We start from the raw sequence: 14,721 nt of genomic DNA, 5'->3' as shown, positions 1-14,721 counted from the left end.
GCTGGAACGACAGCGAGAGATCCCAACATGCACCTGTCTTCAGTTTAAGCCTGTATTCTTACCACAGACAGGGTTACACTCACTCTGGTTCTTAGCCTTTATTTTCTTTTTAAAAAAGCAAATAATCATTTCTAACCCAAGAATATTAAATGTACATCTTATTCATTGCATTCTACATATTTAACATCCAGGAAAAGGGGTTTATACAAAGAATAAAGGATAGTGGGTTAATGATATACAGAGATTATCGGTTTAAAAGTTACACTTAAAACAAGCTCCTTTGAAGGACTTCACTTAAAATCGGAATTTATTCCTGGTGTGCATCAGGACATAAAGCCATAAAATCCTCTAAAATTCCTTATGGTACACAAATGACATCACATGCACCTGAAACATTCACATCAAGACGTCACTCTGGAACAGAGAAAACCTTTTCATCAGAACACTTCTAAAATATCAGATTGTCAAACTGTCATGATTTAGATCTTAGAGAAAGATTTTCACCATCTGAACGGAGAAAAGATGGCTTGAAGATTTCTCTGTGTTTTGTAAAAACCCGCAGATCTGCATCAACATCAAAGCGTTATTGTTGACAGCAGAAACTAAATGAGTGTCATTTATTCATATTAGAAACAAAAGTGGCATGTATGAAGATGAACTTGACATGTTTTGTGTAACAAAGTGTATAAATATAACTTGCGTGCCTGTGTGAGTGGTCAAATAAACTTTGAACGTGTGGCTTGTTTGGTGCTGGATCATTTAAAAAGCATGAAAAAACAGTAGTGGGTAATTAAATTGTGACAAACAAAAAAAAGTTAAAAAATGATAAATAATTAATAAAAATAGTGCTAATGTGTCCATTGTGCAGTTGACAGAGAGAACCATTTATGTGAAACAACTGAAATTGTGCTCTGTGTTGCTCATTTTTGGGAATCAGAGGTCAACTCTTTTTGGATTTGGTGCAGAAACCACATGCAGTTCAGGGTCCTGACAGTTTTTAGGTGGCCAGATGTGTGCCTGAGCGAGAGGGTTTCTGCTAATGACCAGCTGCAGATGCTCTCCGGCCTCTGTGATCAATGGCACAGCTAGACAACAGTCAAAATCACGCGTCCGTGCATGATTGACCTGTTAAAAAGAGTCAGAAACAAAAAAAACGCAGGTTTGAACTCAGGTTTCTTCAGAGTATATATTCTTCCATTTAAAAGCATTAGGTCGGTAAGTCTCTTATTCTTTCCAAAGCTGCATTTAATTGATCAAATATACAGTGAATATTGTGAAATATTGTTGTAATTTAAAATAACTGTTTTCTATTTGAATATATTGTAAAATGTCTTCAGTGTCACATGATCCTTCAGAAATCATTCTTCTATGCCGATTCGTGGCTCATAAACATTGAAGACAGTTGTGCTGCTTAATATTTTTGTAGAAACGGTGAAACATTTGAGGATTCTTTAAATAGAACATTACAAATAACAGCATTTACAGTATTTGAAATGGAAATCTTGTGTAACAATATAAATGTCTTTACTGTCACTTTTGATAAGTTTGATGCATCCTTGCGGAATAAAAATAGTACTGACACCCATAAGAAAAATGTCGGGTTAAAGGAATAGTTCAACCTTCAAGAATAATATAGGTGATGCGTGTGACCATTTTAAGTTGAACTCTTCCTTTAAGAAAAGGTCACAAGGTCAGCTGGTACAATACATCACCTGTAGAATACGGTCATATGGGCGTAACCCAGCTTGGTCTGCAGGCCCATCCGGACGGATCATGTTAACGTAAACACCCTTTTCCAGCAGACCGTCAGACAGGCTGAACCCAAAATCCCTGCTGTCAACATCCTTCTGTATACAGATCTGAGCCAGAGGCAGAGAATGAAGATCTGTCGGTCATTCAGTAGTGATGTCAACATGGTTTCAACTGCTTGGAAAGTGAACATTACTTTATGAAGCTCTAATGGCATGGATGGGCTGGTGTCCTTCAAGTCCTCCGGTACAGCGGTGTTCTCTGAGGTCCTCTCTGGGCTCAGTGTGAGAGCTCTGGTCCTGCTTTCATTCTGGTTCTCGCAGTCTTCTCCCAAACTCAGCGTGCTGCCTGACATTATAGTGGCCTAGAAAGGAAATAAAACACTCCAATACAAACTGCACCACATTTGATCTGGGAGGATATATCCCCTTTTCGAATTCCCTGAAAAACCACCTCATGCAGTGTGAAAACTTTTTTTGCGATATATGGGAGATTGAGAAATTGATGGCTTCCATTAAGCATATTTTTAATTTCAATTCATACAATTTGAAAGGTAATGGAAACGCAGTTAGAGTCACACGATCCTTCAGAAATTACTTCTAGTAAAGACTTTAGTTAAAAATGATCTGGGTAAAGATTTTGGTCGATATTTACATCTATAATGGTACAAATCTTAATTACATTGATCTACCTAATATAAATTGGGAGCAGCTAAAAAGCTTAAACATTGATTTAACAAATCAAAGTACACAGACTGTATATAAAGTGTTGATTCACCTCAAGCTCCCGCAGGATTTTCGATTGGCCGCAGGTCTCCAGGTCCTGAAGAGCTTGTGACCAATAGTTCTCCTGAGCGTCTGTACTGTTGTGGTTGTGACAGCGTGCGGGACTGACAGATCTGTGTCAATGCAAAGCAACCTGGGTAATGTGAGGCCAGGTGTACTATTGGAAACGGAGCTCTCTCTTTATATAAATGTACTGTACGTCGTGATCCTTCTCAACTATAAGAAAAGCAGCGGTTAGAGAAAGAGAAACACACAGATGTGTTTGAAGAGGCCATAAACTAGTTCCAAGTGATAAAAGTATAAAATAATAAAAATGAGCCATATAAAAGAAGCAGACAAGGGCGGATGACAGCGAGCGGCCCACGGATGATTAGTAAGGCAGACGAGAGACAGAAAACCTGAGAAGAAATAGAAGAGAGAAGAGTAGGAACACACAGAGACTTGAAGCAAACATGCTAGTGGTTTCTGTGCTGGACTGTGAGCATCTTTAACAAGCGGTTAGCCACAGAAACCAAAACTGCAACAGAAAAAAAAAAAATAATAAAAAACAGGCCATTGACTTTCCACCGGGATCAACAAAATTACATATAAGCAATATGGCTGACTCTCCTACTGTAAAAAATGACATCTGTATTACAGTACATTAAAAACATCTTTACATTTTAATTCCCATTTAATTAAAAAATTTTTACTACTTGCTCGTTTTTGTCACTTAGTTTTTTTTTTTAAATCAAAAACATTTATATACATATAAAATATAAATACACAGTAACATTCAAAAATTTGGGGTCATTTAATTTTAAGCACACATGAAATTGATCATTTATAGTGTTACAACTAAATGCTGTAATTTGGGACTTTGTATTCAAAGAATCCTGAAATTAAGCAGAAAAAGTTTTCAACATTGATAATAAAAATAAATTTGTCTTGAGCAGCAAATCAGCATTTCAGAACGATTTCTGAGGGTCATGTGACACTGAAGACTAGGGTAATGAAAGCTGAATTTTCAACATCATCTCAGGAATAAATTACATTTTAAAACATTCAAATACACTTGATCATAACATTAGAAAACCACAAACTTTTGAATGTTAGTGTACATTACAAAAAAAAAAAAAAAAAAAAAAAAAAAAGGCAACATGCCCAGGTCACAGTTCACAAAAAATCAAGTTTTTAAAGTTTTTAATACACATATATATATTTTAAATTTGACCTGGGCATGTTTTTCACAGGTTTCATGAGATTCACCTGCATGCTTCCTTTTTAAGTGCGCATACATTGAAGATAATTACTGACCGCCCAAGAGAAAGATTATCAGCCACATGATTGTGTGTTATTAAGCAAAACTATAAAACCAGCTGAAGTGTTCTGACGCAGAAGGTTATTGTTATGCTTCTTTAACCTTCTAGTTCCTGTCTTGTATCTCCGAGATAAAGATGAAGTACTGTACCAACAGAATCAACAAGCTGTGTCCCTAAGCGAATTCTCACCCAGAGTATGTCCAGTCCTCATCGCCCAGCCTCCCATCATACATTGCAGAATGGTGGGCGTGTTTTCTGGAGAGCAGCGGGCTCCTGTGATTGGTCTGTCTCCAGTCATTGGGATGAAGAGTAAAATCAGATGCCCTATGAATATAGACACCTGAAAATAAAGGTTCAGGTTCGATTATGCTCAAATGTGTTAGATTTGAGAGCATTTCTAAAAAATAATGACTGTGAGGAACATAATGTTTGGGTGTTCATGGATCTTTTTTGTCTTTTTGGAGCTTGACAACATATAGTCAATGTATAGAAAAGTTGCTTGTTAAATCAGTATGGATAAACTACACTTAACAGTTGGCTAGATAATCTCCAACGTTGCCAGGGTCACATTTTTCCACTCAGAACTGAAAAAATGCCACTGCAGGAAAAGCTATGGAATGCAAGTTTTTGGAACTTTTATAATGTACTGCGGCTGTCTTTATTTTAGGCTTATTTGTTGGCAAAGAAAAATAAAATTGGATCCTTTAATTAAAGTTTATTGATTCTTGGAATAAATACCTGGCAACCTCAGGGGGTTACTTGAGTTTCACCACATCAGGAATTTTAATTGAGCTTGCAATTGCAGATTAATTGCACATTGATTCTTATGTATGGACAAAACTAGAATGAATGTGGACAGAAGAGCAAAGGGGAAGAAAAAAAACAGTATGTAGGCTATTAACAATGGTTTATACTGAAAATAAAAATATCAGAGAGGATTTCAATTTCCTTTATGAAGATATGAGATTTTAAAAGAAATTGAGAAAGTAAAAGAATAATGCATTTTAAGAAAATTAACTATGATTTTTTTTATGGAAAGCTGTTTACATTTCTCTCACTTTAAACAACTGATCATGCAAAGTGCTTCAAAAATATTAAATAGACAATTAAAATAAAAGAGCAAAATAATTAAATGCATCTATCTGGTATTTTTGGGTGCTTTCACATCTCTAGTTCGGTTAATTTGGTCTGAACCAAGGGCAAACAATTATACATTGTAGCATTTTTCAGCTTTTTTGGTTCCTTTTCACACCACACTGATTGCTTTGGTCCGAACCAGTTGAAACCATAGACAGTAAAAGAAATGGACACAGCGACCCCATTGAAACTCAATTGAGACAAGTGAAGCCCAGTTTTAGTGATTTTTAGCACTTCCGTTTCTGACGCGCAGACTCAAACTAAGCTTGATGACGTCAGCAACCTGTCTGACAGATGTAAATCTTATAGTAGCTGTGCGTGCAAACTGCCATCGTTAATCTTGCAGAGACGGCGAGCTTGAGTAGGGAGTTCTGTGGCGTGAGTGAGCAGGAGTAAGTATTCTGATTAATTATTTTGTATAGTATTTTAAAATGTAACGCCAGTACGCCATATTAAGTTAATTGCCTGCGAGCTTCTCCTCCTGTCTGTACGGTAATGCGACAGAGTCGAGTGGTTATGACGCAATCGTTAGCCTGTTTTTACAAAAACTGTTTCTACGGGGCCATAATGTAACATAGAAGGCAATGGAGCCCTTTATACATTGTCGTGTATCTTTAGAAATAAATAATGGACAAATGAAGTCTTTAAATGCCTCAGATGTAAAGTTATTCACTGTCAAAGTGATGCCAAAATGAATGGGAGGTCAATGGGATGCTAACGCAAGTGAAGTTCTGCTACAAGATGGCAGCACCCGGCCGACTTCAACTTCCAGTCGGCTTCCTTGCCGCCTGGTTGAAACAAAGCAAAATGCAGTCACATGACAACATCCATATCACTCATTGGCCATGACGTATTTCCTAAACTGCTTTTGGATTGGTCAGAATTTAAGTGTGGGAATATTCCAACATAAGAAGGAAAGCCAGCAAACAACACGGATACAACACAACAATGGAGAGACGACTACGCGGGCTGGTTTGTATACAACACAATATGCAAACAATACATTTCTATAATGAAGCACGGATGCGGCTTGAAAACAATGCTCTAATGCACTGCAAACGGTGAGCAGGCATTGCTTGTAACTTCAAGCAGAGGCGTGCATTAATTCTTCTTAACTCTGACATGCTCATGGTCATCAGACCAAATTTCTATGAGGCTCCGCACCTCCTCACTACTCCACGTTTGTCCACGAGCTGCCATGCTAAAGTGCAAACTGTCAACAAACACTTCATCCCATAATGCACAGCGCAGCTGACTACAGCAGCTGGCTTAGTCCAAATAGATCAGTACTTTTTGCAGTTGGACCTGTTCGAGGTCGGATCACATTCTCACCACAAACGGACCGCTCCAGAGTTTGTTTGAAAGCGTACCGAGAACACCTCTTCAAGCAGGTCTCGGTACGCTTGTTTGGTCTGCTTTTGGTGCGCACCAGAGTGCGATTGCAGCTTTCACACCTGCCCAAACGAACTGCACCAAACGGGGAAACGAACTCTGGTACGATTCAACCGAACTAAATGAGGCAGGTGTGAAAGCACCCTTATTCCATATACACGATACATAAAATACAGAATAAACAAATACATACTACGTCAAAAAATATAAAAGTCAAAGAAAGAGTGCAAGTATTAAAAATATCATATATGTGCGTGAGGTATAAAATACAGAATAAATAAGCACATACTACATGGTGTGTAGCTAAAAAAAAAAAAGATATATAAATAAATTTAAATTAAATTAAAACATTTTATTTTATTAGAATCCTGGAGCTGTAATTTGTGACTTGATGCGAGGTGAAAAATGAGCTAGTTTTCATTTTTCATGGGCAGGTTTGGTTCAGTTTTTGGTTTTACATTTTTCTAGGACCTGGCAACCCTGACTAGGTCTTTAATTTTCTGATGCTAATTCACTGACCTCAATATAAGAAAAAACTCTTTGGACAAATCCCAATCCAGGCACATTCATTTTATCTGAACCCTCTCTCCCATTTGATTAATATCCAAATGAGTTTATTAACCCTTGCTGACCTCATGTTTCTGCCCTTGTGCACATTCAATTACTTTTTGTCATCATCTTCCGCACCTTGACTTCCATAGCCAGCATCTAGGGCCGAACTATCCCATGAGTCCATGGCTGAATCCAGACTGGGCGGTGTGGTCAGGCGATGAAGTTCAGAGTATTTTCCTCTCCTGAGAGAATCTGAGCGATCGTCTTCCATGTCGCTCACGCATGAGGCCGTCCTGGACGGACTGCCCCTGTCCGACTCCAAAAGTGCTGGAAAAGACAGATGTGGGTCAGGAGGACAAGGGCCGATGCATTATTCATGAAGATGCATTTCCTAGTGGATTGTATGTCGAAAAGAATCGCATGCACCACTCCAAAACGCACACACAGGTCTTAATTCTAACACTTACGTTCAGATCGCTTCTTGATCTTGAGTGTAACCGTGTCTCCGGCGGTCTGCAGCAGGTGGATGGCCTCGCTCAGAGGTTTTCCCTTGAGGCTCATGTTATTGATGGCCAAAACACGGTCACCGATATGAAGAGCACCAGTCCTTCACACAACAAATCTCATATGAAAGTCAGGTAACACTAACTGCATTGCAGTTCCCACACTGTCCACCAGATATCACATTTGAGCCTTCTGCTCGAGATGTGAGATGACGTGTGTTATTATGAAACATGCGGGTTTGAGTGTGTATTGTTTGTGCACTGCTGCATGAAATACTACATGAGGTGCTGAGTGTTTGTGTGCACCTGTGTGCGAGGCCATTGCGGGTCAGGCTGGAGATCAGGATGGGGTTGAAGGGCTCTTCAGTGCCTGAAATGGTGATTCCAAGAGGACCTCCGTGTCTCTTGAGCTCTACTGTGAATATGACTGAACCGGACGACTCTAATTCATCTGCAGTAAACAATTCACAAACATATACAGGTTCAAATGAATAATGCAAAGGACTTTAACTTTTGTTTATTTACTGTATTATTTTAGTAATATTTACATACTATGTGTCATTAGAATTAGAGTTTGTAAGATTAGAATTTTAGATTTAGAATTTTAGATTGAAACGTTGTCTAGGAAATGAACTGAAAATATATATATTTTAGTTTTTCAGATTTATTTATTTTTATTTTCATTTCAGATTCATTTAAATGCACAAAAATATTTTTAGATAAGAGTAACATTATTAACATGCATTGTACATGCATTATCATTCAAATATATTTTTAAGTTAAGCATAGATTGTATTTTTTAAAACAAAGAAAAAGAAAAACCCACAAAATAATTAAATTATAAATGCACATCATTTTAATAAATTTGTTTTTAATTCTATTATTGAAACAATTTTAGTAATGCATATTGATAATATCTATAGATCTATCTACAGTACCTATCCATCCATCTATCCAAAGTATAAATATTTGAAGTTATTAAAACAATAAGGTGAATGTGTCACAATATAATTTAATATAACTTGTTACTTTGAATACTTGACTGCAAAATTACTTGAGTACAAAATTGTCCCCAGTACAAACAAGAATCAGAATTTTCTTAGACACAAAAACACACTCACCCAGGTTGTCTTCATCTTTCTGAATCCGCAGTTTGACCATCCCCTCGGCCTGCTGGAGGACCATCATGGCTTCTTCCATCCCACAATTATCCAGCCGAACATTATCAATAGCCAGCAGACGATCACCTGGCTCCAGGGTTCCTATTCTATTATAAAAGGCCATTTCACATCGATATCTATCAGTTTTTCTAGTCAAAGAAGGTTTATCAAATGAAGTGGTTCAATGTGTTGTATTGATGGTTCACCTGTGTGCAGTACTGCCTCTCTGTATCTCAGAGATGATCAAAGGTTTTCCTGGCTTCTTGCTCGCTGCAGAAACAGTTTTTTAAATTTTGCATTATTACAACACAATTTAATGCAATTACCACCTCAAATTTGATATTATATAGAGTTAATTAAATACAGGGTGCATTCAGTTAAATAAAATGTGGATCATATTTATAGCTATAGTAGTAAACTATTCTAAGTCAACAGCGCCTCCCTTTGGTGATCACTCACCACTGATCGTAATGCCCAGCTCCACTCCACGTCTCTTGGGCAATTTAACCTGAAATGTGCCACTGCTGGGAATGACTGATTCTGAGAGATACACACATGGATAAATACACATTAAAAATGTTCAGGTCACATTTAAAATCAAACTGAATCACTGATCTTTGATTGACATGACATTTAGTACCTGCAACATCAAACTCCACCTCCAGTGTGACCTTATTGGCCAGTGCTGCATCTCGGAGCAGCTGATTGGCTTCTTCCAGTGTTTCGTCCTCAGTGGGAATTCCATTAATAGAAAGAATTCTATCTCCAACTTGTAACACCCCACACCTTGAACACAAATATACACGGTACATTTTCAAATAAACAGACATATTCTCACGCACATACAGTAACAATACAAGACAGAAGTTAAAAAATATATATTTTTACTGATTGTTACATTTTAACTTAAATGTACACTACTCTTTAAAAGGTTATTTCCAACACTTGACAAAAGAATAAAAAAAAAACAGTAACTGACTTTCTAACCATTTTGACTTTCTTCTTGCTATTCTGTCTCTTAAGTCATAGTGTTGCAGAATTGAAAAATAAAGGTAATTGCGACTTAATGTCATAATTCAGATTTTTTTTTCCTAACAAAATTCGAAATTCGAGTTAAAGTAGCAATTACCTTTATTTATTTTTATTTATTATTTTTTTATTTCTGCTAAACAATACTATAAGACAATTGAATAATTAAAATATTTAATAATAATATATAATATTTATACATTAATACATAAAGATGATGATGATAACAGAACAACAATGATACGTAGATAGTACATCAGGTAATCATCATCATCGCTGCAATGAAAAGAAAAAAAAAAGATGTGTATTTGATTTAGGGGAAAAAATTACAATCAAGGCTGTATTTGTTTGATCAAAATACAGTAAAAACAGTTATATTGTGAAATACTATTACAATTTAAAGGAAAATTTATATTTGAATACATTTTAAAATGTAATTTATTCCTTTGATGCAAAGCTACATTTTCATTTGCCTCTACTGTTACTACTATTATCAATGTTTAAAACCGTTGTGCTGCTTCATATTTTTGTGTAAACCTTGATTCTTTTCTTAGGATTCCTTGTTGAACAAAGTTCAAAAGAACAGCTTTTATTTGAAATCAAAAATATCCATGGCTTTATTTTGTGTTAAACCGATTCAAAATATCTGGTTTTATATCCAGTTGTTGGTCTGTATTTTGATAAATGCTTCAGATTCGCAAACCTGCGACTGAGACGTCAACAGAATAACAGCAACTGTGCAGTAACGTCTACAATCCTGACACAAGCTGTCACAGGCGATCTTTGTACTGGGTCAGATCAGCATCTCAGCTTTCTCTCATGCTGTAAGGCTCGTGTGTGTGTGTGTACGTACATGTTCATACATCTCTCCACAGGCTCTAAATGTACAAGACAATGGCTTCAGCATGCATCACGTCTACAGTATGACAGCTCGGAGCAGCAGCGTCCTCTCACCTTTCAGCAGGTGTGTCAGGCTCTATAAAGCGAACACATGCAGGTGCTGACAGAGGTTCAGTAGCAAACACTCCCCCCTGTAACTGCAGGCCGAATCCAGAAAGAGGATCTCCTCTCAGAAGCACCACACTGGTCTCTATATGCACCACCTGACCCCCGGCGCCCACCGTACTCGAGGCCAGAGACACTGAGAGAGAGAGAAAAATAAATAGAAATTGACATACAGTAATTCAAACTGAACCTTAAAACTCTTCTTTTCTTTTTAGTTATCCTTCTTAAGTTCTGCAACAGCATTATGATAAGACTAGTCAATCATTAAAAGATTCAATTAATGATGATAATTAAACGATGACTGATAAATAAGCAATTATTTCAAGTAATATAGTATTTTAGCATGACTAGAAACTTGGGGTGTTAATATATAAACTATATTGGTTATTTTGCTGATTTTATTATATTGGATATCATTGAGATTTTTTAATTATATTACAAATTATTATTTTTCTTTTTAAATTCTACTATTATTTTAAAATTCTACTACTATTAATTTTCTTTTTAAAAATAATTAATTAATTAATTTCCCCCCTGAGTAATATACTTCAATAGGAGTGTTAATACAGAAAAAATACATTCTATTTTAGTGACAAAGTCATGACTAGAGACAAATCTACATGTGTGTAAATAATGCACTCACAGGAGCTCTTGTGGTCTCTTCTTCTTTGTCTCCTCTTGGTGGTGGTGCAGCGAGGGCTGGAAGGGTAGGAGGGCAGGGTGCTGCTGGGATAGGTGTTGGGGTTCGTCGAATGGGTGCCACAGTTGTAACTGTGAAAGCCTGAGGTGTTTGCAGAGATGCCAGACGTCACAGCTGGAAGAGAGAGAAGATTTGAGATTGACAATGCTGAAATCACCATGTATAATTATAATGGAGAATACTAGCATAACATTAATATGTAGTATGAGTTACAGCCAGTTAGTTTAGCAATATGTATTTTTAATCCATTTCGTAAAGGACTGTAAAACTGCTTTGAAACAACGTGGATTGTAAAAAGTGGAATACAAATAAATGCTGGACTTTTGTTTGGAAAATGTAAAAAAAATAAAAAATAAAAAGTCAAGGAAGAAAGACAAAAATTAGTAAATTAAAATGAAAATAAATAAACCTAAATAAACTAAACAAAATACATAAATTAAAATAAAAACAAATTAAAAAGGAGCGCAAGTAAATACAAATAAATATGAAAATAAAAATACATAAATGACTATAAAGAAAATTAGTAAAATAAAAAATAAATGCAAATGAAAATAAATAAAAGTGAATAAATAAAATGAATTAATTAATAAGGAAAGAAATATATAGAAAGAGAATGAATGAATGAGCAAGCTTCCAGGTTATCTGCCACACATTGCAATGTGGGAGTGCTTTTGACTGAGAGATTTTGACAAATGTAATAACAGTAGGTTATCCAGATATTCCATTCATACAGAAAACTTGCTTACTATTGTATATTTAATGCAAAAAAAGGTAGTATATTAGTGTGCCTTTATGAACATACAAAAAAAAAAAAAAAAAAAAAGTTGTCCTCTCCCAGCATCTCAGAGAATTAATTACATTTAAAAATCTGGTTTATAATTGAATGTAGAGTACATTATGAAGACGTGCAGACAGGGGACACTCACATCGGTGTGAGGGTGTAGGTGTGGTTTGACTCCAGGCTGAGGGTTTTTTTTGGAAAGGTGGAGGAGCGCAGGTGTAGTTCTCACTAGAGTCCCACTGACGCTGACTACTCCTCTGGACACGTACTGCAGGGAAAACACAGACACACACAGAATGGGCGGTAAATGGGTTATTTCTGCTGAAAACAAGCTTATGTTACAGCACTCAGGCTGATATACGCCTGCAGAAAGATCTGACTGGACTGATCCACACTGCTTCACTGATCACCGACATTCATCAGAGTCACTGCTCAAAGGCATGCGTTTCACACAGCACATTTATTCCCTCCATTCCCTTTGCTTTCTCTTACATTTCCGGGCCAGCTCTAGTAAGGCTGCCAGCAGTGGAGGAACCATCTTAAAACTCTCTCTTCGCTCACGATTAGAAACAAATGCTCTGCAAGATTGATAGAGGACATTGTTTTGGATTCTGACAGAAACGCTCCTTCTGACACTAAGCAGCTGTGTCACTAATGAAGCTTAATTAGGCATGCATGGTGTCACGCTCGTTAGGAAGTGCCACGCCCATCAGACCAGCTGTTTAGAAATCTGCACTTCAAAGAGATCCTCTGCCTTGCTTTTCTTTGTATTACTCTTCTGTCTTATATGCAGTTATTTTAATGATTCTTCTTCTCAATGCTAAATACTAAGCTGACAAAAAAGATGGCAAACAAAAAAAGGGTCATGTTTTTAAGAAAAAACTTTTAATCAGCCAAACCTAATCTGTTTATTTGGCTGAACATAGCACATGTTGGCAAATATAGTGAATCATACAGGTATTTACTGTATGTGAAAGCAGTATGGCAAAACATTTCTGTAGTATGTTTTTTTTGTCACATGATCCCACTATGTTGAGTTTTTAATTCAGAAAGTGGTGTCCAAATTGTAAAATAAAATACAATAATGTATAAAAATGTATTAACTCTTGGCAGTCTGATGAATCATAAAATAGTTGTTTAATCACAGTTAATATTTCCTACACAGTAGGTCATACAGGATTTCGAAAATGTGAAAATGCATACAAACTTACCCAAAATATCATGGAATGTGTGTTTTCACTGGCAGATGTGTCAACAGTGTTGTTAATGTTAACTTAAACTATTCAAAACCATTTAGTCCACTGTAACAAAGCTGCAAGTAAACATATACTTACACATACATATTGAATTTTTTGTATGCTTGGACTATGTAGATGATGTACTACATGTGCTGAAATGTGCCGTGTAACAGCACACTAAGATGAAAAATGCATCTCACGTTGCATTGCAAACATAAACCTAACCTTTGTGAATAAACCAGAAGAAATCTGTTTCCTGACTCCTCATTAGATCAGATGCCCAGGAGATCAGATATTTTTTTTTTATTTAAAGCATAAAAAAATCCAAAATACTGCACATTCATTTCAAGAGTGATACCTGAGCACCACCTGCTGATTTAAACATGCAAAGCTTTGAAGAATCATGTGACACTGAAGACTAAAATATAATGGGCCAATGGCTGCTGAAAATTCATCCTTACATCACAGGAATGAATAACATTTTAAAATATTCAGCACAGTTGCTATTCATATTCAAATATTAAAACAGGAAAGGGTTGCTTTAAATTATAATAATATTTAATTATTTCTACTGTATTTTAAGTCAAATAAATGCAGCCTTGGTGAGCCTAAGAGTCTTCTTTCTGTATATTCCTTAGTTTTCAGTTCTGCAGTGTATAATCTGTGTGCATGAAAAATGTCTCCACATATGAGTTAATTTTCTGACAGATGAGCTGCCCAGTGAGCTTAAGCTTGAGCTAAAGATGATGCAGGTGTTCAAATCACTTTATAACTGCTGTTTGCATGTTCATATCACATTTCTAGAAAATCCAATGATACAGTCAGAATGTGGTTTTCTAGTAATATAGTAAAGACAGTGAAAGCTCTGAGCTCACTGTGTGTGTGTGTGTGTGTGTGTGTGTGTGTGTGTGTGTGTGTGTGTGTGTGTGTGTGTGTGTGTGTGTGTGTGTGTGTGTGGACTCATGCCTATAGGGTATGGGAAGTCTTGCCTGCAGTGCTCTGCATATTAAGAATGACTCATGATACTTGTAAGAAAGTGGCCCAAAGCTGGATGCTGACATCCACTACAAACCAACACTGACATGAATAAAGGTCAAAGAGAGACAGAACGAGAGAAGAAAAGGAGAGAGGAAGATGGGAAATAATCCAGTAAGGATGCAAGTGTAAACCAGCAGCTGTGAATTGAATTCAGGTAGTAAATATGGAGAATAAACACAAATAGCATATGAATTTATGCTAAATTTTTAATTCAGAAAGTGTGGTCCACATAAATAAATAAAATGTGGAAATAAATAAAATAAAACTATAGTATGTTATCTATGCTTTTTAATTGAGCAACTGGAGCCCAGATTGATTGATTAATTGACTAAATAAATAAATAATTTTATT

At 36.3% G+C, this 14,721-nt stretch overlaps 1 protein-coding gene across 5 annotated transcripts in view; it reads right to left on the bottom strand.

Moving 5' to 3' along the window:
• Window positions 1-83: 83 nt before the first annotated feature.
• Window positions 84-14,721, bottom strand: part of LOC132098069 (glutamate receptor-interacting protein 2-like) — a 49,188-nt gene continuing 34,550 nt past the window's right edge. For 3 of the 5 annotated variants that reach the window (XM_059504184.1, XM_059504185.1, XM_059504186.1), the window contains exons 10-24: window positions 12,240-12,362; window positions 11,257-11,427; window positions 10,563-10,749; window positions 9,220-9,365; window positions 9,039-9,119; window positions 8,786-8,849; window positions 8,541-8,686; window positions 7,726-7,870; window positions 7,384-7,523; window positions 7,052-7,243; window positions 4,025-4,175; window positions 2,527-2,647; window positions 1,946-2,113; window positions 1,713-1,859; window positions 84-1,125 (exon numbers count right to left, since the gene is read on the bottom strand). In XM_059504184.1, coding sequence (XP_059360167.1) covers window positions 934-1,125; window positions 1,713-1,859; window positions 1,946-2,113; window positions 2,527-2,647; window positions 4,025-4,175; window positions 7,052-7,243; window positions 7,384-7,523; window positions 7,726-7,870; window positions 8,541-8,686; window positions 8,786-8,849; window positions 9,039-9,119; window positions 9,220-9,365; window positions 10,563-10,749; window positions 11,257-11,427; window positions 12,240-12,362 — 2,174 coding nt within the window. In that variant the 3' untranslated portion in view covers window positions 84-933. Of the gene's footprint in view, window positions 1,126-1,712; window positions 1,860-1,945; window positions 2,114-2,526; window positions 2,668-2,696; window positions 2,933-4,024; window positions 4,176-7,051; window positions 7,244-7,383; window positions 7,524-7,725; window positions 7,871-8,540; window positions 8,687-8,785; window positions 8,850-9,038; window positions 9,120-9,219; window positions 9,366-10,562; window positions 10,750-11,256; window positions 11,428-12,239; window positions 12,363-14,721 lie in introns of those variants that run through there. The other 2 variants (XM_059504187.1, XM_059504188.1) reach the window with 2 other exon arrangements.

The sequence above is a fragment of the Carassius carassius genome, chromosome 21, assembly GCF_963082965.1.
Source record: "Carassius carassius chromosome 21, fCarCar2.1, whole genome shotgun sequence".
Lineage (NCBI taxonomy): Eukaryota > Metazoa > Chordata > Actinopteri > Cypriniformes > Cyprinidae > Carassius > Carassius carassius.
The sequence above is the reverse complement of the archived record's forward strand: the minus strand, read 5'-3'. Positions and strand labels throughout refer to the sequence as shown.